The sequence below is a fragment of the Pipra filicauda genome, unplaced genomic scaffold (assembly GCF_003945595.2).
Source record: "Pipra filicauda isolate LSUMZ 115617 unplaced genomic scaffold, ASM394559v2 scaffold88_size2543281_pilon, whole genome shotgun sequence".
Lineage (NCBI taxonomy): Eukaryota > Metazoa > Chordata > Aves > Passeriformes > Pipridae > Pipra > Pipra filicauda.
In genome coordinates, this window is record NW_024105075.1 from 1,082,759 (window position 1) to 1,107,518 (window position 24,760).

The window sequence follows — 24,760 nt, forward strand, 5'->3', positions numbered from 1 at the left end:
ACCCCCCAGAGGCTGGATGTTCTATGGAGACATAATTTAAAAGAAAAGGTTTTGTTTGTTTCCTGCTGTTTTGGCTTCAGATACAATTAGGCTTTTGCCTCAGCTCAACCCACTGAATGGGCAGCCTCGGACTCAGGCAACAGGACAGACACTTGGCCAACGGGAGTGTGTCCCAGGCAGCCCAGGCTTCCTGCCCGTCATGAGGGTTGCTTGGGTCTCTTGGGTCCTCACCTCATCTGCTGCTGTGCTTTTAGGATTGATCAGTGCATCTGCAGAAGTCATTGGCTGCACTTCAGCCTTGGCTTTGTCCCATTAGGTGCTCTTTGTGGAAGGGTTTCCCAGCTTTCCTCCATTTGGCAGCACTCCTGTGACCACAGAAGCACCTCTAGAACAGCAGGTAGGGTAGAATGGCCTTTTTAGAACTGGGTGAGCAGCACAACTGGGCAAAAAAAGAAACACTAAGGCAGGTTGTATGATCACCATTTTCTCTCCGGTTCCTTCTTCCATGTTCTTGAATGCAGGATTGTTACTCACGTGAATTTTAAAATTAGGTCAAACTGGAAATAAGAAGATCCAAGGGAGCAAGAGAAGCAGCCTGTCTCTCAAATAACTCCTCTCTTGCCCTTCCCTAAGCTAAGAGCATACCCTCTTCAGGGACCCAGCTGAAGCTGCACTGGCCCAAATTAATTCACAGTCCACCTCAGAAGAGCTGGATGAGCATCTACTATCTCTTGGACAAACCAGCAATTCCTTGTGACAGGCTGACCTCATACAGAAAATGCTTAGATGTGGTCTTCCCTAGGAAAGGAGTTGGTGAAAGAGCTGGAGGGGAGGGTGCTTTAGAGAAGGCTGAAGTTTGTCTCATAAAAGATTTGATTCCACATCCTGCCTTACTCCTGAAAACACCGCTTCCCTTTGCATTCCCCAGGAGGAAGGGGGAAGAATCCATACCTTTGCAATCTGGAAGGAGGTCAGCAGCCTCTTTTCAAAAAGCGTGTGCTATCTCCAGAGGCCAGCAGGCTCTGCCGTGCTGCCAGGAACCAGCACTTTCCTCCTTCAAGCTGCTCAGTCCCGAGTCCCCCGGGCTTCTGTACACTGGCTAATTACAGTGCAGGCCCCAGAGAGTGACTCCCTCAGTGCTGCAGTGCTCAGAAAACAGGGCACCCAGCTTCAGCAATGGTGACGTTCACAGGGTGGCCGAAGAGGCCCTGAGGTCTTCCTGCACATGGAACGGGGATTTGGCACATGCATGAACATGGAGCTAAATAAGACCAACTGAAAAGCTGCTTTTCTGAACGTGGAGCACTTGAGATCTGAAGATAAAAAGGCAGAGGTGCACTGACTGCTCCTTGATACCTTACGTGGCTAGAATTCAAGAGTATGACCAAAAACAATCAGGAAAAAAGCCAATTACATTTTTTCAATATTAAATCTTTATTATATACAAAAATATTTTGTTGGGAATTAACAGAATTTCATCATTTGTACATTAATATTTTTATGTTTGGCTGTGTTTATTGTGAAAATATTAGCTGTGAAAAAGACAAGGAGGGGGGGTCTTAGAAAACAAGTCACAATTTAAAAACATCCCACATGGTAGCTGACTTTATCAGTATGAAGTCACAATGCTAAGAAGTCCCATATCCTAGGCCTGCTCTACAGTACAGTATTCAAACAATTAGGTACTAAATAATTTTCAGGTTTACATTAAAAGTCTAGCTAATAGTTAACTTTTTTTTTTGTAGGAAGTTTTCAGCTAAAGAAACTAATTTTTTTACAGGAGAGCAGTTTTGAAAATTTTACAAATGTCAAATCCAGTTTAATTTAATATGCTGTAGAAATGAAAACAAACAAACAAAAACCACAAGAGCTTCCAACTGGCAAAACCAGTTGTGAGAAGAAGCAAGGTAAGGAAACACAAAGTGACAGAGTTCTAACAGACATTTAAACCCAAACACTTAACCAAGATTCTACAGTTCTTAGCCCAGTGTAGGGTGGGAGAGAGGCAAACTTTCTTGTATTTTAAAATCCACAGAGGTGGTTCCCCTCCTTATACCACAGTGCACAATTGTTACACACGGGCAATATATGATGGGGGACCAGGGGCAGGGAAGGAATGCTCAACATGCATTTTCATAGGGGGAAAAATGTATTTCAACAGTTATCTCCATATATAATTGTGTACAAGACCTAAACCAACCAAACAAAAATCAGTCAAGTTTTTCTTTGCAGCCAACAATTTGGCTGCCAGCCTGGAACTGTACAAAGCAGTGCCATTCATTTTGCACTACACTATGTATCGTGAGAGGTCAAATAACGGAGAAGTTATTGGGGTTTTGGAAGAGGCTCTGCTGTGTTTTAGGTAAATGCTGGCTCCTTGTGGAATAATACTTGGCTGAGCCATGAGGACAGCCAAAGTTGCACGGAGAAGCATTGGCATGGAGCTGCTGCTGTAAAAGGGAGAAGGCTAAATGGGAAAAAGTGTTTCCAGGACTACTTTCAACTATGTTGTCCAATGACTGCCCTAATAGCAAAAGGAACTCCATACCCAATGAAAGTAAGAAATGGTTCCAAATACTGAGAACAAAATTAATTTACTTCAAGTGTAATTTATTCCATAAAATATAAATATTGCTGAACCCCTGCTGAATAAATTCTTTTTGTAGGTGAAATTGCTTAACAGCCTTCACCAAACTGGGGTTTGTTTTTAAGCCTGTACAGGTAAATCTCAGCTGCAATACCAGCAAATGAACTCAAGAGTTCAGCAGTTGAAAATGGGACCATTTGTGGAATAGCATCCCACCATGGAGAATTCAGGTAAATTAGCAGATACTGCCTGAATTACTTGCAGTATTTACCCCTAAGTTTTACATGTATGTGTGTGAACATGAGCACACTTTTAATATGTTTGGAAGCCAACACTGCCTGTAAAATAACCCGAACTGGTTATTTTACAAGCATTTTTTACTCTATTTTTAAGTGTTTCTCTTGGGCCTAAAACCAGTAAGTTACACTAGTCCTAAATACCAATGTTTATATTGACTATTATTTCCCCTACAAGACATGAGTGGAGAATCCCAGACACTTTCCATCAGAAAGCCTGTTAAACATACCTGAAAACTGAGAAGGAGAGGCTAAAAAAAATAAAGCCGGAAAAAAAGAACAGGGGGCCAGGACTTCAGCACCGTCAGTCATGACAGTCCACCAGAGAAAGCAAATTAAAGTACATCTAAGTACAGAAACCCTTTCAATGGCCCAGGAGAGGTTCCGGGGGGCAGCTGGGAGCTGAGGGGTACTTAAGGCAAGAGGCCTAGCAGACTACAAGTCTTTGTATCCAGTAACCGCTATGTAGACATCAATAAAGTGATCTCACCACTTTTGCAAAAGTAGTATCATGAAGTTTGGCAATAACAATGTGGTAGTTGAACCCTTCGGAATATGGGTGAGGCAGGAAAGAAACCCTGCATGAAAGAAACAGTCTGTACAGATTTGCGTGACAGATGTGACAGAGCTCCAGCTGTATTTGTTTTAGAGCTGCATTTAGAGGCACAGCGAGCGAGGAACAGCATCTGCCTCAAGGTTCAGTCTGAACGGAGCAGTAAGCTAGAGGAAGCCTGGATGGGAAACCAAGGAATAGGTGAAAGAAGTTTGAATTTATGTACACAATATCAGCTCATGCATAAGGACAGGTAAGAACCCATAGTTCCTTATTTGTGGACTGCTCTGCTTGATCGTCCTCCACTGGTCCTTAAGCATACCAGATAGGCCAGCTGGGCTCAAGGGGGTACCCAGCCAAGGATTTTCTGTGTTTCAAAGAGAAAAAAAGTTTTCCTTTTTCTCAGCTGAATCACCCTTTTCAAAACAAAACCAAACCCAGATGACTTCTGAGCACTGAGCTGCAGGCAATTTGTACAGCAAGTCACTTAGGTGTGATTTTAGAAGATGCAGTGAGTACAGAGGATGGGGAAATAAATGTCACATTTTGAGCCTATCCAAGATGTGACAGTTTATATAAACACAAATTCAAAAGTGATGAGCTGATCCACCATCCTGCTTCACAAAGCTTTTGTATGACTAAGTACACAGAGCTGCCCTGATCTGAGAACACGGCACAGGTTACAGATACTGCGTTGGTAATAAATTCAATTTTCTTTGCCTACAAAGGTCTGTGATTGTGCTCCAATTTTACCTTCACTGTATATTTGCAGAACATTTTAAAAGACTTTTATAATATTCCATTATAACTATCCCACTTTCCATTATAATTATCCCACTAAACTTGAACTGCATCTTGTCACATGATGCAGAACCTAAAATAGACCTGCTAGTAACATTTAGAGACAGCAAGGTAATCACCTGGGTACACATGCACCAGGGTATTTACATGAAAGTTGAGATTGGTGCACGCTTAAGGGAATTTTTGGTGAATTCAGGGAAATAACTTACAGGTCTTGGCATACTGACTGTACTTCTATGTATAACTTTTCATTCACAGGGCAACGACAGTGTTTCTTCTATAAGTCTCTATATGTACAGAATTTTACAGCACCTCATGCACTGTCCAAAACAGATAGAAATTACAGATAAATATAGAATTTTTTAGATTGAAATATCTGTATATTTAGAAAAATATACATTAGTAAACACAATAAACCAGGTAGAGAAGTGTACCAGTTCTGAAGTCTCACATGCAGGTACATTTCTGGATTAAGTCATGGTAGCTTAGTAATGTGATAACCAACATGAGCATTTTTTGTTTTACCATCCACATACATACATATACACAGACAACTACTTGATAATTTACTTTTCTAAACTACTTAAATATTTATCTTGTGATACATACCACATATCTTAAACATTTAGCAGCATCTTCACCTCGCTCAGACACACCTATTGTAATCATTAACAGTCAATGTAAAAAGTTTTCCTGTTAGTATCTGGAAAATTAATGTTTAGTACAGAATGAGATACATGAAATCCCAGTTATTTTAACTCCTCTGAAATACTTCAAACAGCTGTTCTATGAAATGTTTTCACTTGCTCAAAATCAGCCTTTCATGGTGACTTTCTCCCCTAATTGCACAATATACAGGTCCCTGTGTAACAGCTGATCCAGCACACCCTGGCAGGTAGGGACTATCACTGCGTGGATGTCACTGAAATGGCACCAGCACTGTAAGAACCCCCAAGAATGCTTTTTTTAAAAAAAGTAACTGTCATTCTCATGCTAGTCATCCTACCAGGTAGTGACAAACTAAGCAGAATATCTGATGAAAATCTGTTTTTGCTAAAAAACAAAACCAAGACCCACCACTGCAAAAAAACAAGCCAACCTTTCTCCCTCTCTCAACATTAAACACGCCAGTATGAACCCTCAAGATTTAAAAGATGCAAGGAGTGTGGTGTTTGGGTTGTTTTCCCCCTTACAACCTGGCATGTGGACATCCAGATAAAACCTGCAGACACTTCCATACAATCATTGCCTGCAACCTAAGCAAGCCATCTTCTCTTATTGCTTAAGAATTGTACTGCTCATTGGCATCTACACTACCACCACCCAATGCTCAGCCACCAGGCTGCACTGTGCTCACTGCCTGATTTAAACACACAGTGCGAACCTGTAGCAAATGCTAAAGCTTTAGGCTTCAGCAAATATGTGGATATTTTGGAGATTGCTAACTAGGAGACTCTTTCGACAGTGTTCTCTCTGAGATGGAAGCAGAAGGAGCAGAGAGCTTATCCTGACTAAACCTTGGTGTCCATGTTTCATGTGTCTCATTTGGTTAAGTAAACTTACAGAAAAAAAAAAGATAAAAATAAGTGATGTTTGCAATATAAACTACGGTGTGTAAACTAAAGAATCTTCTCATTCCATTCATTAGGGAAGAGTGAACTCAGCCCATTTTTGGCATCATAAATAAGAGTATTTTTCTAACTCATAATGAAAAGGCATCATATCTGTCCAGACAGCACATCTTATTTACAGCATATGGAGGTCTCCTATGACACAATACACAAACACATTTCAGTCATGTTCAGCATAGAGTGCCAAAAGCAAATCATTAAAATAGCCAAGCAACGGCCCTGCTATCATTTACTGCTACATACAAAACTTGATCCATTTCTCAAAGCAGCCTCTGAGTGATAGGATCACAGAACATGTTTCCTGGGAAAGGAAACTAAGAGTCCCATGCTGGTGCCACATTTAAAAGCTCTGCCAAACTTAAACAAAATCAGAGAAAACACATCCTGAAAAGTATAGCAGTAAAACAAAGTAGTGGTACAAATTTTCCTTAGAGAATTTCAGATTCCCTCTAAAAGACTGAAATCTCAGTATTAAGAGCCACAAAGATTTCCTGTGCTATACACAAGTTTGACTGACATTTTCCACATACACTGCGATTTAAAGTCCCCTCTGCCCCTTTTTCCCCACAACAACCAACTTCATAGGCTTTGTAAAAATCATTTGTAGTATACGGGTGTTTTGAGGGATTTTTTTTAACACACTTTTCCTGTAGTGCATCAACTCCATTTTTTCTTTTCCTTGTGCACATAAAAGTCTTTTGAGAGCCCCAGGAAGCAATACTGTTTTTCAGTGTCTAAGCCTGTCTTCCTCCAGAAATAGTTCTGAGGAAGCTGCCTTTTGATAGCATTCCATGTCACACTTTGGTGTTGAGAAAGAATCCAGAAGCCAGGTGCCTGTCACCAGATGGAAGAGAAATTAAACAGATGACTTCAGTTTAGACACCTAACCCAGTACACAATGGTGAATCTGACTATATACAACAGCTGACACTATAATATAAAACATGGTCACAAAAAGAGCTCGTCTGAGCAACAAGCTGTCTTTTTGTTCTGTTCTCATTAAGCAGAAATTTACATCAGCCTAAGTTTTGATCGATGAACTTGAACCTAATACAAATTATATCAATGAGCCTACTTGAGGGGAGAACTGTCACTAAACAAAAGAAAATACATTGTAAAACAAAAAAGGTATAAACAACATTGCTTTTTAGTAGTAAGCTTCCAATTCACAAGCTATCTAATGAAAAATGCAATTAAAAACAATGTGAGAAAAAGCACAGTAATGCCATTACGCAACACTCATAAAATACAGCAGTTGATCACACACAAATATTTAAAAGATAATTTAGAACCCAGCCAGACATCACAGGAAATGAAGCCACAGATCACTATACAAATATAGAACAATGTTCTAAGAAAAGAAAATGCCTTTTTTTTTTCTTAAAGCAGTCTGTTTTCACAAGTGTGAATAAATAGTCCTAAACATTAAGTGTCACTTACAAGGCTCCACATTATCAGGTTCTCTCTCAAGCTACTTCACCTTTATTCAAATTGCACTGAATTACCTGGCATATGACTTTCTAATATCAGTACTTCAACTCTAATGGGCTAACAAACAGGTTGGCTCCCAAGAAAGCTTAATAAGCAGCTTGCAAGGTATTGCTCTATGTTAACTTAGGAGACAGATATAAGGGAACCTACATAAAAGTTACCTAAATCAAGAGATATCAAGAACTTGTGAAACATCAGGAATGCACCCACATTAAGCCAAAAGAAGCTGGAGCAATGGAGTTGTTTGTTGCTGCTTGTAATATTTATAATTCTGCTCCCATGAAATTTTGATTTTTTAAGGAATTTAAAAAAAAAGACAAAGAAATTAGTGTTCTTTCCTAATAAGAGTGATACACTTTTGATCAGTTAAACACTGACATTAACAAATTTTACAAAAATTGTTTCAAGTATCCTTTTTTTAATCACAGTGAAAATGTAAGACCAAGATGTAAATGTTGAAGTGAATGACTGAAAGTTTCTTAGATGAAAAAGGCAAAGGTACTAAATCAAAACATAGAAAAATGCTTAAACGCATTTCCTTTATGTGATATGAATAGAAAGGTTATCTGTAAAAAGTTAGAAAAATTAAAATAAATTACATATTTAAGTACACTTTCTCTTCAACATTTTTATAAAAATTCAGAACAGTGTACTTTTGAATATACACAGAGTAAAAATGCACAGGTGCTGTAGGTTATCATCGGTATCTACATGTCACATTTGCTGCTGTTGATTTTATTTGTTACTTAAGCTCCTCTCGAGACATCTCAATACACCCAGCTGATGGGGACCCACTGTGGCTCCAGCCTCAGTCTCTCAATGGCAGTCTGCAGCTTCTCGAAGGCTTTGTCCAGGTTGTCATTGACAATGGTCAGGTCGAAGTAGTGGTTGTACGCTCTCTGGATCCGGGCGCTTTCATCTACTGTTTTCTTCAGATCAGTGTCCTGTGGAAGAGATTTTGAAGGATTACTAAATCTAAATCTTACTAAAGATTTGATGATAAGACTTGGCAAATCCTTATAAACACAGAAGAATATCCCTTCAGTACATATTACAAAGCTATATACTGAATATATTTAAAAATAAGAAAAGTTTTCATTTATAGTAAATCCATGCAGAACTTTAGTTAAAATACATTAAAAGGGCTGAAAAAGTTACAAGCTGTGCCAATAATGTTAAATATGGTAAGAAAATGTTTGCCAGTCTTGCAATTTTGAATCATTAGAATCACATGAACTTGGGCTGGTGTGCACAACAGGTAGTTAATCCTTTTGTACGCGCAACTGATGATCCAACCAGAATAAAATTTTTAGGAATGACTGAGTGAATCAGTTTTGTAAATATATTTGTGCCCCTTTTACTTCCACAGAAAGCACCAAAAATCCAAGATTTAAATCAGTATGAAACAAAACCCAATGAAAGATACATTTCTATCAGAATAAAGCTCTAGAATACTATATGGCCTTTAGAGGCAGCGTTTCAGCCCTGCTCACCAGACACTGGTTTGTGAACTACTGCTGCATTATTGTAGTTCTGACATGAGCTACAAAATATGCAAGAAATTTATATTCCTACATTATGAAGCTTCATGAAGGTACCTCTGAGTACATTTTTGTGTTTCATTAGTCCTACATTCTTAGCAAATTCCTCTCCTCTTTTGCACCATAGAATTTTTTTTGTAAGCAATTATGAGATTTGTCCCCCTTTACAATATTTACTTTCATATTTTCAAGTCCTGACACAGTTGTCAATACAAAAGCCAAAATGAAGAAGTAAGTTTGTGAATAGCCTTTCCTTCACAGTAAATGAAGGAGACAAGTAAATGTATGACTACAAGAGCCAAAATTTTTGTAATGGAATGGCTTAGAATGCTAGAAATAATACAGACAGACCCACTAACAAGCAGAATATCATACTTAAAATTACATTTGTTTTTCATTTGTTGAGGAAGCACAAGAATATGAAATAGGAAATCATACTGTATACACGTGCACAGATACAATTCAGAATCCGTAAAGACACAAAAATGCATATTTGAAATATAACTATGCTCTTTATTATTCATAAGGAGAAGTAATAGAGAGGCAAGGATGTCCCTTAGGGAATCAAATATTAGAAAGTGCAGGAAATCATTTTTATACTTGTCTGGACAGTTTTTAACACTGGCTTCTTGTATATGCACCACAAAATTCAGGGGACATTTGGGGCAGGGAGAAGGAAAGGCTGAGCATCCACGGAGATACTAGAATACAATATAAGATAACCGGAATCCATAACTAAAAATCACACATTCATTTAGTGGAATACTAACCCACCCCCCATTTTACTGCTTTGAATGCCTTGTCAGCATTTTTCAAGACATTGCTACTAAGCTGCAGCACTATCTTTGTGAGTTGTCAGCAAACCTCGGCTTTTCTCCGATGGGGAAGTGGCCCTGCTGAACATAGAGGGTAGTTTTCTTAACTGCTCAATCTGGCTTTTTCCCTTTGCTCCTGCAGCTGGGAAGTTCATGCCCACACAGAATATTTATAATTTGCTGTGCCTGAGGAAGCATGTCTCATTTCCCTCTGCTACACACCGTGTCTCAGAAAGGCAGGGAAGATCTAATTAATAAAATGGGCCACTTTGCTTTATATGACAAATCCAAGGAACTTCAGGGGAAGAGAAGCTGTTCAACATTTCCTACTCTGGCAGCTCTCAGCCATTTCTCAGTGCAGCACGTGCTGCTGCAGCAGTTGAAACAAGGACTACCTGCATTCTTAGTTGTTTTTATTGGGGGTTTCTTTGTTTGGATGGTTGAGGTTTTTTGTTGTTTGTTTGGCTTAGTTTACAAAAGCTGCAATATCTTTCCCAGGGATGACAGATTCCATTTTTAAGGCACATGTGTATTATAAGACAAAACTGAACAAAGATTTTTGGGGGAGAGATACGGAAAGTGAAGGAAAGACATTTGCATAAAAGAACAATTCCCACCATGAAATATCAACCAAATAATCAAAGGTGACACTTTCCAAAGAACACATTACAAATAATTTTTGTAATCGACACTTCCCTGAAAGAGGTCTATTTTTAAGAAAGAAGCAATCTTCCTTATATGTAGTATTTGATTAACTTTTACTAAGTAATCAGCAAAAGTCTTGCCTAATTTTTCTTATAGACATTAATTTCAGAACAAATTCAACCTAAAATAAAAGTAAAAATTTTTTAAAAAATCTAAGAATAACCTGTTCAAAGCAAAAGCAAATAAATAAGAAATAATCTGCTTACAGTGAGAAGTTTGGTTGTAATTCCAGCATCTACCACAGCCTTGTGCATAGCCCGCAAAGTCTCCAACTCTGGAGCAGCAATAAACACTACATAGGGCATGAATTCTGAAGTCCTCAGTATTTTCAGGGCCTAGAAGCAAAGAAAAAGAAAAAAACCCCAAAGTTTGAGAATGACTCACCACATATCCCCTTTACTTAAGGGGCACTGCAAAACTAATCTGTTACAATGGACAGGAACACATAAGCAAACATTCTTATTTCTATTTTAGAAACTCCTACACAGTTTTTTGAAATGCTTGACATCCTTCCTTCCTTGGCTAAAAAGATTATTTACTACTCTGCAAGTCTCCTTTTTCATGCAGAATCTAGGTTGGGTTTTTTCCATCTTTCTCTAACGCATTCCAGTGAGGTGGCACAAAGGCATGAATCCAGTTGATATTGTAATCTTGAAACCAGATAAGAAGCCTTCAAATTTTAACGCATACCTCTTCACCTCTTCAACATTATACTCCTCCATTTGTAGTGGAACATTATAAATGACATACCTGTGGATTTACATCCAAGATGCAGGTCCTTCCTGTCTGAACAACTTCAAGGATGGAATCAATTTTGGTGCCATAAAGATTTCCTTCATATTCTCCATGCTCTAAATATCTTCCCGCTTTAATATCCATCTCCATTTCAGCTCGTGACACAAATCTGTACGCTTGCCCATCTTTTTCATCATCCCTTGGCTTTCGTGAAGTAACTAAACAAAAAATTTAAAATATAAATTGAATGTTTTCTTTTTATATTTGGAATAAAAATATGAGACTGGTCTGCCTATTAAGTTAGGGAGAATATAATATACATTAATATACAATTGTAATTGTTCCATGTACAGATTAATTCATTATTCTAGTGTTAAGTTTTAAAACTGAACACAGCCCCTCCTGTTCCCTTTATTTCTATTCTTTCCTCTATGTTTCTTACTCATTTGCCTATTTCCTTTGAATTACTCCTTCACACAATATACAATACTCATTCATGTCGTATTTTTAGTTAAATAATTATTTAAGTGACTTGGAAATCAAATGGAAATTTAACTCTCAAATGCCAAATGTACTTCTGAAAATAACTGAACACACAACAAGATCTGCCTCATCCCACTCCCAAACCTTTGCTCGCTGTATTTGCCCTTGCTATTCAGGATAGAATTACCTAAGCTAGCTATAAAGAAAGTTACTTAAATGTCAGAAGCAGCCCAGTCACTGTTGCAGAATCTTAGAGGAGGCCAACCGATGCTGCTTTCCAGGACAACTTACCCTTTAAAATAAGGTAAATTCCCTGCAGAAAGATTAAAGCCAATATTCAAGTAAAGCATTATCAAGTCTCTTGGGTATTGACTAAACTGTGCAGTACAGACATTATTTAAGCAAGAAAGTAAAAACAAAATAAAATACCCTATTGAATTATTATTGACTTTGCAATCCTATCACCATATTAACTACCCACTACTTGTATTTAATCAGATTTGAACTCTTGAACATATTAAATGTAACAGTGAATGGATTCCTTTGGTAATACTTTTATCAGCACTTGGTGCAACTTGGTGATACAAGTGGAAAGCAGTCTCTCCCTTCCAGTAATTCCTATCAACTTCAATATGATAGAAAACTCAAGTCTCAGGGAAAATGATCTTCTGAAGCTATTAATGATAAACAGTAGTACTAGAACATCTGGTTTTAGCCATAATTCTATAGAAACATTAACATTATAATGGTTAATACAATACAAAAAAAAATATTATCATATCAGTTTGAAATAAATTTTAGAGAATGGGATTTAACAGTTTACAGCCAGAAGACGAGTTAACAGTCCAGGTACCTCTGTTGAAGAGAAACCACAGCAGCATGTGCTGGATTAGAGCTCAGCACCAAGAACATGGTTGTCTCCATAGCACTGTGGATCCATTTCAGCCATTTACCAACCCCTAAAAAATCCCACATATACTAGTTTGTGAATAACTTGGAGAATTTTCTTCTAATAAAGAAACTGAGACCAACTAAAATTACTGATTACTGATTATCCCAGTTAAAATCTAAAGCAGAGAGGAGAATCTACATATAATAAACTAGGTACTGCATGTGCATGATTAGACTGCCAAGATTGGGAAAAGTTAATTTTTATGTGTTTGATGTGTGTTCAAGAACCCCAAGTATTTTAACACTGTTACATATATATTTAAGCATTTATATAGCATTTTAGAGAAACAATTAATTCTGAGGGCTTTTTTAAAATAGAATAAGAATTTTAGAAGCAATAAAAAGTCTATTACTATTTTGCCAATATAAAATAATGAGGTTCCCAGGGCAAGATTTCCTTAGAAAAGTAACACTGAGAAGTCAACCTTATTATCAGTCCTATATACCAATTCTAAACACCCTGGCTAGTTTTGGTGTTAGAGATTCAGAAAACGAGAGAGACTGGTTCTCTCATGTTGCACAATTCATCTTTCAGACCTGTCCCTCCTCCCCTGTTATCATCAGATCTACTTCTTCCCACTGAAAACAGAAGGGAACAGACTGGTTTTGGAATTCTGAAAAGCATATGGCAGAGAATAATAATGTAGCTAGGGTGGACTTCTCTGGTCAGCAGTCAAACAGGAGGGAGCAGTTAAAAAACATAAAGGTCTTGAGAATGAGCAAAGTATCTGAAAGGTAGGCAAGGAAACAATACTTCAGTAACGGAGGAGCATTTTTTTCTGCAGCTGATAGAGAGAAAAAATGAAGGACCGTGGACTTCAAGCTAGATATATAAAAACATCAGCTTGTTATACAAATCTTGGAGAGTACAAACACTTCAGTTTTACTGGACGTTTCTTGCTATTCCCTACATTTCTAATACTAAAGCAACAATTCATAATGACTAGGATGCTTACACAGGTGGAAAACTAAAAGGCAGACCTGAGAAACTCCACTGGCTGTTCCTTACAGAAGGCTACTAGAAACTTCTAGAATCTCCCCAGGAAGGGATGGTGACTGACACTGAAGAAACCCACAGACTGAAATACTGCACAGACAAAAACTGGCTTTCTGCAGCATCAGTAACATTTAACTGCTAGTTACAAATATTTTCACAGTCATCATATGTTAGTTCAATGGTCTGAAAAGAGGAAGTGTCTTTCATTTTCCCACTCTATATAATTTTTATACTCTGACAAAAGTAATCCTACACTGAATCATTGGGATAAACATCAGGTATTTTCCAGATAATCAGAGACTTAAAGTATGATATGATGATAGGAATGCTGACAACTTACATGGCACTGTAGTTCCAAACCTAGTAGGATTCAGTACTATGAACCTGTTCTTCAAACTTCTTCGCCCCACTCCTTGGGCCCCAATCAAGACTAGTGTTTTCCTTTGAAAAGGAGGCATTTTGGCCACTTCCTCATAGATCTGGATTTCATGGCGATCAAATTCTAGATTGAGAGATGTACAAAAATGTTTAATACACAGTCAGTGCTGTAAGAAAAAAAACAACTAAGCAGTCCTGCTATATTTCAAAAGACCCCATGTGAATATAAATAGTACTCAAAGGGCAGTAAGTCTAATATGAGCTTTTTTGCTTTAAATTGGTTTGGGAGTGAGATAGCTATCCCTCCATGTACAGCATCAAGGTCAGATTCTCACGTTTACTTCCAAAGAGAAAACTGGAGTTTGATCAGAGGGGAAAAACTGTGATTAACAATTAAGGAGTTTTTACAGAATCACAGGATGGTTGAGGTTGGAAGGTACCTTGGGAGGCCATCTGGCCAAACCACAATGCCCAAGCAGGACCACCTGGAGATGGTTGCCCAGGACCACATCCAGACAACTGTTGAGTATCTCCAAGGAGGAACACTCCACAACTTCTCTAGACAACCTGTGCCATTGCTCGGTCACCCTCACAGTGGAAACAGTGTTTTCAGAGGGAACCTCCTGCGTTGTTGCTTGTTGACTCTTGGCCTGTTACTGAGCTACTCTGAAAGAGCCCGGCTCCATCCTCCCTTCAGGTATTTATACACATTGATGAGACCCACCCTGATCCTTCTCTTCGCCAGGCTGAACAGTTCCAGCTCTCTCAGCCTTTTCTCACTGGAGAGATCTCCAGTCCTTTCACTACCTTTGTATGCTCATGTCTCTCTTGTACTGGAGAGATGCTCAGGTGCTCAGATGCCACATTTCAGGTGTGGCCTCACTGATGCCAAGTAGAAGGGAAGGATCACATCCCCTCAACCTGCTGGAAACAAAGCTTTTGCTTTTCTTCTCTTTTAACACCCAGTTTTTCTCTGACTTCCACCTACCAAATGATGCACTCAGCACAACCATATCTTCACTGGTTACTATTGCTTTTAAACCATAAAAACTATCTGATCTATGAAATTTATGATCAAATATTTTACTGCAAATCTTTAGATACATTAGACTCTGCAAGTTTAGAAATCTAGACAACTTTGACTCATATGTAATATTAAGAGATACCTGCATTTCTTGTAGTGAGATACATCATCTTTTTCTTTTTTTTGCTGCTTATTGTTCCACAAAAAGGCCCTAAAAATAAAAAATGATATGAACTAGCAATTTTTGTTAAATATGTTTTACTTACACAAATATATGAAATTTTAGATTAATTTAATATATAAGGACTATTTTAGAATTTTGTATGTTCTAAGGCAGGAGATCACATCTATTTACATACACATCAAATGGTATAGGAAGAACTGAACACAAAGAAAAAAATATTTTCCTACAAAGCTTTGTAAAAAGCAGCAGGAAAATCCGTGTTTTGTTAAGTAACTTTCAGTGCATACTAAAAATCCCATCATTTAAAAAAAGAAAAGTTAATTCTTATGCCTGTCCCACCTCATTCAGGTTTTCATCAGCAGATGGCAAAACTGATTCAGGTTTGAATCAGTTCATCCCTGAACACTAAGCAGAGATTTTAGCCTTTGTCCTTCAATCAAAGTCAAAATATAATATTTAGCATTTCACAATATTCTGTGTAATCTCACACAGCAGTTTTTTATTATTTATGATGGCAGGGAAAGCAAAACGAATGGAGCCAGAGCAAAAGCTACTCCTGAAATTCACTAAATCTCACCTGAGTTGTCCCAGTCCCTCCTAACAAAGGCCTTTCTCTTCTCTTCCAGGAACTGGCTGGGAATTAGACCTGCACTTCCTCCTTCTTTGACATGACTAGCCTGGGGGAAAAAATAACACAAAAAAATTATAACTTGTGAGAAGCACTGAGCTCATCAACATGGTGTTGACTTGACTTCCATACCACCAGAGTTTCTCAGTGGTGAATACTGACACATTTACTACTGAAATTTGGAAATTCAAACTCAGATGTGGATATTAAAATTCTCCTTTACAGGAACACTGTCTTGCCATTGAGTATTACAATTCTGGAAACTTAAATAAAATAGATACAAGTTTCATTACTGGTTCTCATTAAGTTAGTAAGCTCCTATAGCCATAAACCTTCAGCATGAAAATATAAAATGGAATTCTATAGCTCCAGATATGGAACTCTCAAGTGACAAAACAAGATTTTCTAGTACACAGTACACTTATTTTGTCTTTTGGGCTGCTACAAACAGGTTCCAGTGCAGCTTATTAACTGTCATTTCACAGTGAATGCCATTAACACGTGCCTAACTGTGCCTTCAAACTCCTTTCACTAAGTAACTACACATTTAAAATCTTAGTAACTCAAGTATTCCTTGTAATGAAAATTTGGCTAAGATTCTCTATAAAATAATTTCATGGCACGCTCAATTCTCAGCAAGCTTAACACGTACAAACACACAGTTATGAAATGTTATAATTCTCCATACATCTTTCGCTTGCATAAATCTTTCATTTGTTAATAGGAAATGTTTGCTTTCCAACTTGTATGCTTTTACCTATGACTAACTCATTTTTTACAGTATGAAGTTTTCATTAACAGTCTGGCATTTCTAGAAAGCACAAGGAAAAAGTAACTTTTTTTTCCAGCGGCATGATCTGCATAGCAATACACTATAGCGATTTAATACATTTCAATTTTGCCACTGATCAAGTATTGAAGATTTATTTCTCTTGGACTCCCACAAGTTACAGCTGGAGAATTTGAAAAGCAATACAGAAGTCAGCATGGTAGCTAAATGTCAAACTACTCCAGAGTTTTGGAGTGTCTAACTTCTGAAACTAATTAAGTTGGCAGTAATAAATTTTCTGCCTTCCCTCATGCTTTTTATTCTCTTTCTGTCACTGACAAGCAACAAAATTCAGCAGTTGATTATGCATACTCAAATATTTTTGCTGCTTTTAAAGAAGTCGTATATATTGTTCTCAAGTAATGTCTGGCTGTCTACTGCTTTTTACCTTGCAAAGGGTGAACAATGTAGGGGTAGCAAGGGAAATTAATAATGCTAAACTCTTTGACACTTCTAATTCTGAGTACCTCAGTTGAAAAAATCCTAAAGGTTCACTCGGCCCACTTTCAAAGGCACTCATGATGTTCAATTCTCTGTATAGTGTCTTGGAAAAAATCAAAATAGCAGAAGCACTGGATTACATTTCTACTAAAGGATCGAATGTAGAAATACAACCTTAAAGCAGGATGAACTGTTAATATTTGAAACAGTGACAAACACTAGGACTATGAACATGCATGATACAGCTCACAGACGCTGATCACCACTGTAGAAATAAAAGATACAGCTTCTCCAAATAGCTATTCTCACCCTTCTTCAAATCCATAAGATTAATTTCCCTCCTTCTCTCCTCAACTCTGAGCACTCAGGAAGGGGTTCACTTCTTCCACAGTCGCTGTCAGGGAAGGCTTACCACAATTAACATAGTCAACCTAAGACTTTTTGCTAGAAATTTTCCACTTAAACTGATTTTGGAACATCCAGGTTATGATAAAAAACAAAACAAGTAGCCCTAACAGCAAAATAAGCCTTACATATACAATTTAAAACATTTAATTTCCTCTAGTTTCAACTGTTAATATCTTGATATTAGCTTGAAACTGAATTGCAGTGTAAATATTTTTTCTTGTATCTATTGCTAAATAGAAGCAGATCACAATTTAAAGAGTTTATTATTAAGGCAACTACTGATGCTTTTCAGTTTTTTATTTTATTTATTTTAATATTTTTACCAACCTGCCACCAATTTGGATCTTCCCGGTTTACAATCTGAAGAATTTCTCCTTTAGAAAATTTCAAACCTGCTTCTTTGCATGGAATGAGGTTGTCATTATATGGATTATAATCAAAATGACACTTCACAAAAACCTGAAATGTGCAAAAATTAACAAAGCTAAGACATTATAAAATACATTCTGACTAATTTATCTGTCAAACTGAAGTAATGTCTTTACCTAGAGCATAAAAAGCTTGACATGATGAAAGTTGCATTTGACATGTAAAATACAAACTAGGGGAAAAAAAGGCATATACCAGCTGAGACAGAATAATCAACAGTGCAAACCTTGGCTGAAAACGCTTCATGATAAAAATAAAAAAAACCGACTGCTCCGTTTGGACAATGTATTACAAAACACTCATTTTTGCATTTCAGTATATACAATTAGTATTCTGACTTTTAATTACTTAAAAATATAGAAAAATTCTCAGAATGTGAGCACTGAATTCAAGGCTTGTGGAATCTTAAGAATTATTTTTGCCATGAACTCAATGTTTTAAAACAGATAAGATACATGATTGCTTAAGATTCAAATTTGATGCAAGGGAAGAAACAGTAAGGTGCATCAGTCGACTGGAAACATCTTTTGACTTTCTTTGTATCAGGCTGGGGAGCAGAGGAAGCACTGCCTCGAACACAGCACATCATTCCCTCAGCCTCTACTCAGTGTAAGCACAGCCTGTTACAGTCATGGGCATTAAGACCCACTGAAGGAGCATCTTAAAAGGTGTTTCAAAGGCACTGATTTAGAGCAACAAGTTACTTCTGCCATGGAGAAACTGACAGCCTGCAGCAACAACGAAAGGATAAGGAATAGCCACCACTGAAGTTCCTATGTAAATCAGTGGGTTCCAGCTAATCTGTTGAATTCAGTATGTTTCTGAATTCCATGAAACAGATTACTTGGACGCCAAACATGTTATAAACACACCCGCAGAGTTCACTGCATGTTAGTGTGATTGTGGCTGGGTCATCAGAGGTCACTCGATGTCAAAGAAACATGCTTTATATGTAATATACAAATGCTCAGCAATTTCAGATATGAGATTTTTTTCAGGCAGGCGTATTGGATGTAGCACATTAAGGTAATGAATAAACACATTACAAAAATGTAATTAAATTAATACAGGTATCTACATTTTAGCCTTCTTCCTAGCACTATACACACAAAATAATCAAACTATGTTTAATCCAAAATCTTAAAATAACCTTACATAATAACAGTACTGAGAAGAAGTTCTTTTGACAGAACCATTAGAAATGTGCTACTCACCTGTTGAGGAATAACGGTGTCTCTGTAGCTGGGAAGAATCTTCAAAGTGACACTGCCACTAATGTTTTTCAGCAGTTCTTGCAATTCTTTTGGATTATTTCCAACCTCATGGCCATTCACCTCTTTAATAATGTCACCTACATGCAGAAGACCTTGTCGATCTATCATTCCTCCATGAAGAATTCGTGCTATTACCAGATCATTGTTCTCAACTCTAAATGTAACACCCTGAAAGAGAGATGTGACAACCAATTCACCACTGTTTGAATCTCAGCTTCGTTTTACCATTATCTCAAGCAGAAATACACAGCTATGGGATATTCCACCTACTCCAATGAAAACAGACAGTAACAGTTACTACAGAGTAAGAGCTCCCAATACACAGAGAAGCATCAGGTGACATAAAAGTGCTTTCAGACAGGGTTTTCATACGACTGAAAAATGACTGTGTTGTTCTCAACGGCATGCGACCCTGCCATCTTGTCTTGGGACCAAACATGTGTTAGTCAGTTATGCTAGCAAGTCCTTTGGCCTAGTGACTGCTTATTCACTACCCTGTTATATCTTAGCGAGAGAACACATAAGTATCATTTATTTAAATCAATTTATCATTTATTTCAACCTCTCAATACAGATCTTATCACTCATTAAATTACACAACATAATAATGTAAATAATTAAAACATAATGCAAGAAATCAGGCACATGCAAACATTTTCAACTGTACTAATCTAAAGACAAATTCATCTTCAGTTACTTACCAGTGGTTCTCCTGCTCTTTTGTGAATTCCAAGGATACGAATAGCATCTACTGGAACAACCTGGTTGTTCACTGAAGAATTATTGACTTCTGGGCTAGAAGGAGGGGAATCGTAACATTTTGAAGCAACAATATCATGTGCTTCCAAGAGTGACTGCAAAGGAACAGAAAAGGTCTTTCTTTAAATCCTGAAATAATCATTTGCAAAAGGATTTAGTGCTGAATAATCTTTTGGGACCAGATCATAAAACTCTCACTTCACATGGAATGAAGAAAAAACTGACATCAACAGTGCTCACATGGACTGATAAGCCTACTGTCTTGGCAAATATGCTTTCTTTTGTAAATGCTGCTTCTTAAGGAAGTATAGGAGAAATGTAATTAATTTGGGAGGAATGTGTGACCTTGCCAGGGAAGAAGACAGAAAAAGGAGTACCTAAAATAGTCTTTCACCTAATGAGAAAGTATCCCAGCAAATGGTTACAGTAAATGAACAACCCACTGTAAAAAATGAAGACAGCTCATCATTAGATACTTGTGTTTAATGTAGTAAAATTTTCCTCACCAGTAATTTGGATAATTACAGGTAAGCAAGGATTTCTAGCAATCTGTAGAATGAATGCTTCCTGCTTGCACAAAGCCAAGGCAGAATGCTAGCACTAAATGAATCCAAGTTGACAGAATTTACTTTCTGGAAGACAAGTTAAAAGTGTTTTCACCAGTCCACACAAATACAAAGCCAAAAGAGGAGATGGAAATAAACATCATCATGCTTGGAAGACAATGCAATTTAGGCATGATTTTCTGATAAAAGATACCTTAAGATTTAAAGAAAAGTTTCTAAGACAATACATACAGGTAAACCAAGATCAAACTTGTAAAATAAGACAGTGGAGACTTTCTGTCTTCCTGTCACCTTCTAGTGGAAGGTGTCCCTGCCTGTGGTGGGTCAGTTGGAATGAGGATCTTTAAAGGTCCCTTCCAACCCACACTGTTCTATGAATCAACAAGAAAAATAGGGACACCCAATAGCTATCATATACAGTAGTTCAAGCTAAAGCCCCTACAGCACAGAGAGTCACACTGACAGATACAGAGAGAAAAAAAGAAGCAAGCAGAGGAGATGCCTACTAGCCTCAAACAATGTAGCTTTGTTTCAAACAGTGACCTGGTGAGATACAGTCTTAAATCAGATTACTGACCGGTGTCACAACAGTAGCTAAAAAGGGAAGACACACGGGGACTGTCACTGATGTGGACATGCACATGCCAAAGGAAGACAGAGAACTACTATAAAGCAGAGCAGGCAAGTAGGTAACGTTAAAGATTTTGCTATGCAGTCCACTCCATCCTTTTGTAAGCCACCTTCAAGCTAAACATTGTGTAACCACATTAGTTTAGTGCTAAGCTCAGCATACAAGCCCTCAAAGGGTCACAAACCTGAACAGTCATCTTAATCTGCCCATTACACAATGAACCTGCTGATATTTCAACTTGAGGTTAGAAGGAAGTATTAATTCACCAGTTTTGCCCCTTCCATTAAGACTGTAAAGACAGCTGCTTATTGTGGATGCTCTGATACTCTGAAATCAAATTAAATAGGAAAAACAATCATTTATTTAAATCAAGCAGCTGTCAGACGGTAGCAGTTTCTAATTCTTCACTATCCAATTCTCTCTCTGCCAATGTTTGCAAGCAACATTTTTTTTTTGATCTTTCGGTATTTTCAAAATGAAACCAACTAGCATCAGCTACACAGTTTTTAACACATTACCACTGATAAAACCAGGTAGATACATCACCATAATAATTCCAGTTTTCTTTTGGTCATGTGCTAGAATAAATTGTTCCCAAACTTTCTAGCTGCAACCACTATACTTTTCATGAAGCCTTACACATAACTATGCTTGTACAGCTCCCTGCCCTTTAATGGTAATGCAATTTATGGATTATCATTTGATCCACAGTCAAAATGACTACTAAGCTAACAGTCTGTGTTATCCTTTTCAAATTAACGTGCTCTGTTAGATTCTTCAGTTCTTAAATCTGATCCCATTCCACATTCTGATACTTTTTAACCACTCAGTTTTATGGATCAGCAAAAAGTCTTTTAACTGCTACTTAACCATCTCTCAATCACAGGATTTTTTTTTGCTATTTCATGGCTGGGTCACAGAAGGACTATCAGGATGTGTACACTGCTGCCCAGAACTATAAAGTGGTTTCTTTAAGAAAAGTAGTTCATTGGTTTCCTTGCAATCATAGTTCATTTATTATCATCCCACCCCCAACTCTCAGATCTGAAACTGAAGAATCTGTACCAGTTTTAAGAGGCTGTTTCCAGCCAGCCAGGTCATGGCCTACAATCCTGAAGAACACTTAAGCACAGCCACCTGGCAACAGGGGCCATGTGTCTGTACCACTGCAGGACCCCTCGCCAACTATGTCGCTAAGTTACTTTCTTATTTCAGTAACGTGGCTGAGTGATCTGAGAAATACAGTTGCATGAACTTCTCTTGTTTCTTTCTTGTGGTATTGGAAAAAGTGATATCCCGTGCCCCTGCAACTCCAGAGCTCCCCTGGAATCTGACCTTTCCATATTGGTCCTGGAACACTTATAAAACCACTGCCAAAGTCTGCAAAACAACACAGACTGAACAATTAACAACCATAAAACAGTTCAAAGTTTCCTCCTGTAAACAGGATCAGCTGACTATCCAAGACTGGATAGCTGTAGAAAGGTTCTCATGGAAAAAAATGGCAGTGTTGTCAGAATAAGACATTTAGAAGAGCTCTACAAAGCACAAGAGATATCACACAAAAGACACACAGTTCTGTGGCAGACAGTATGATCCCTTTATGCAAGATGTTGTCATAAGATAACCCATAAACTTAAGAGATATTGACTTCCTTACAGTAGTTTTCTGTGGCTGCACATATTTAACAGGTTAAAAAACTATTTCAAAAGTAAGTAAAAACTCAGAGAAATGTTAAACATCCAAGGCTCTCTGCAGTGCTGAAGCCAAGTTCAAATTCAGAATTTGTTTTTCCTAAAAAAATTCTCAACACAATGTATACATGTTATGAAGCATTTTTAAAGGCTATTCTGAAAACATGAAGAAATCATTTATGATCTTAGAGAAATCAGGTAGGCTGGTAAGGAGACAGGAATATGTGGGGGAAATAACCTTATAAATTAATATCTGTGTAGGAGGCAACTTAAGATCACTTTTCGATATGAAACATTTTAAAGGTATGATCAGCCATTATAAACCTAACTATTAGAATAATATATTGGCTGCTTTTCAGATTAAGTATTTTATTGCCAGCAGAATCTACTATTTAGGATGAATGGCTTGCCTAATTCTTGAAAAGGTGAAAGTAACTGAAAAAGGTCTTCCATAAGCAGCAGAAGTGATTCTTCTGCATGTTTAACCACTTCAACAGTCTGGTAATTTTCAACTGCTTCCTCTTCCCTTAAGGCAACTTCTCTTAGCACTCTTCTCTTCTGCTCTCCAGCCACTGCCTGATAAGACTTGCTACAGCCTTTGCCATGTGCTGCCTGTGCCAGCTGGCTCTTCAAAACATATGGGCCAGCCATCAATACTGTGAAACTCATTAGAACTTCCACACTTTGACCCCTGAAAGGTTCCGTTAAAACTAAAAAGAGTTAAAACCAGAAGGGAAGAAAAGGAATGGAATGAAAGGAGAAACAAGAAAAGGGAGGGAAGTCAGGCAAACATAATCCTATAGCCATGCATGCACCTGTACTCCTAAAGCTAGTCCTTCCCAAATGTTCTACTATAAAAATGTGTAAAAGAAATTAAGTCCTGTAATTTGATATTTTTAGCACTAAATGACACATTCAAATAAGCTATTGCAGTGATGATTTGTATACCACATTTGATACTTGTATGCTAAGGTAGGTTACAGCTGTAAGGTGATGCTGTGATAAAGTGGCACCATTCATTTGTAAAATACAGAATCAACCTCTAAACCTGTTACACAATAGTGTCCATGAAACTTCAGAAGAGTCAGGGTGGCTTGTTTACACATTTACTGAACTGGAGAAAGGATACAAATGACATTTTCTATAATTGCAATTGATGTTGTATTTTTCCTTTTTCCCTTCTTGCACAATTTGGAATATGCCACTTTGCACCAAATGAGGCATAAAAGATAGCACTTATTTCTTGAGTAGTTAGGTAATTTTCTCTTTCCTTTTCAGAGAGGGAGACATATAGCTTCCCCAAGCCTTAGAAAGAATATTGTATCCACAGTTTGGTCTGCAAATTGCCCCAGAAGTTCTTCTAGACACCATAACTATGATATCAGTTAAATAAAAACATTTAATCAAAATAATAGTACTTCAGCCTCAGTTGGTTTTGTTGCCTGCCTCGCCATGGGTAATGGAAGCACAAAATGAAGGGCCAAAAAGTATGCTCTAATTTTAGGCTTCAAAATTGAATCACAGCAGATATACTTCAAAGTAGTTTTTTGCTTGTACACAGCAGCCAAAAGTGTTCATTGTTTCTGCAAATGATACTGAAGGCCTCACAACAGCCACTTTGAAAATATATTAAAAAAATACAAGTTAAAGCTGCTTTAGACTTTTTTTTTTTAAAGGAATTCTAATTCTGACAGAGTGATTAATAGGTTAGTTCTCCAGGGCAGTATTTTACTATCTTAACCATCAAATAGTCTTTTCTCTTCCTTTCACACTTTTTTGTCCTTTCTGTGCTATCCAGGTTTTGCAGCAAATGAAGTTGGGAGCTCTAGAAATAGCGTATTGCTCTTACATACCCATGGCCCACCCAGGAAGCAGCAGCATGCAATAATCATGACATGAATTTTTAAACTGGGTTCCAAGGAAGAGTCA

The 24,760-nt window shown here is 37.6% G+C and overlaps 1 protein-coding gene across 13 annotated transcripts in view; it reads right to left on the minus strand.

The window, feature by feature from the left end:
* Nucleotides 1-1,410: 1,410 nt before the first annotated feature.
* Nucleotides 1,411-24,760, minus strand: part of MPP6 (membrane palmitoylated protein 6) — a 59,597-nt gene continuing 36,247 nt past the window's right edge. For all 13 annotated transcript variants that reach the window (XM_027738399.2, XM_027738404.2, XM_027738400.2 and 10 more), the window contains 9 exons: nucleotides 19,883-20,035; nucleotides 19,122-19,349; nucleotides 17,806-17,937; nucleotides 15,750-15,849; nucleotides 15,131-15,199; nucleotides 13,927-14,088; nucleotides 11,171-11,373; nucleotides 10,627-10,755; nucleotides 1,411-8,303 (listed from right to left, as the gene is read on the minus strand). In XM_027738399.2, the coding sequence (XP_027594200.1) occupies nucleotides 8,127-8,303; nucleotides 10,627-10,755; nucleotides 11,171-11,373; nucleotides 13,927-14,088; nucleotides 15,131-15,199; nucleotides 15,750-15,849; nucleotides 17,806-17,937; nucleotides 19,122-19,349; nucleotides 19,883-20,035 (1,353 nt within the window). In that variant the 3' untranslated portion in view covers nucleotides 1,411-8,126. The remainder of the gene's footprint in view (nucleotides 8,304-10,626; nucleotides 10,756-11,170; nucleotides 11,374-13,926; nucleotides 14,089-15,130; nucleotides 15,200-15,749; nucleotides 15,850-17,805; nucleotides 17,938-19,121; nucleotides 19,350-19,882; nucleotides 20,036-24,760) is intronic.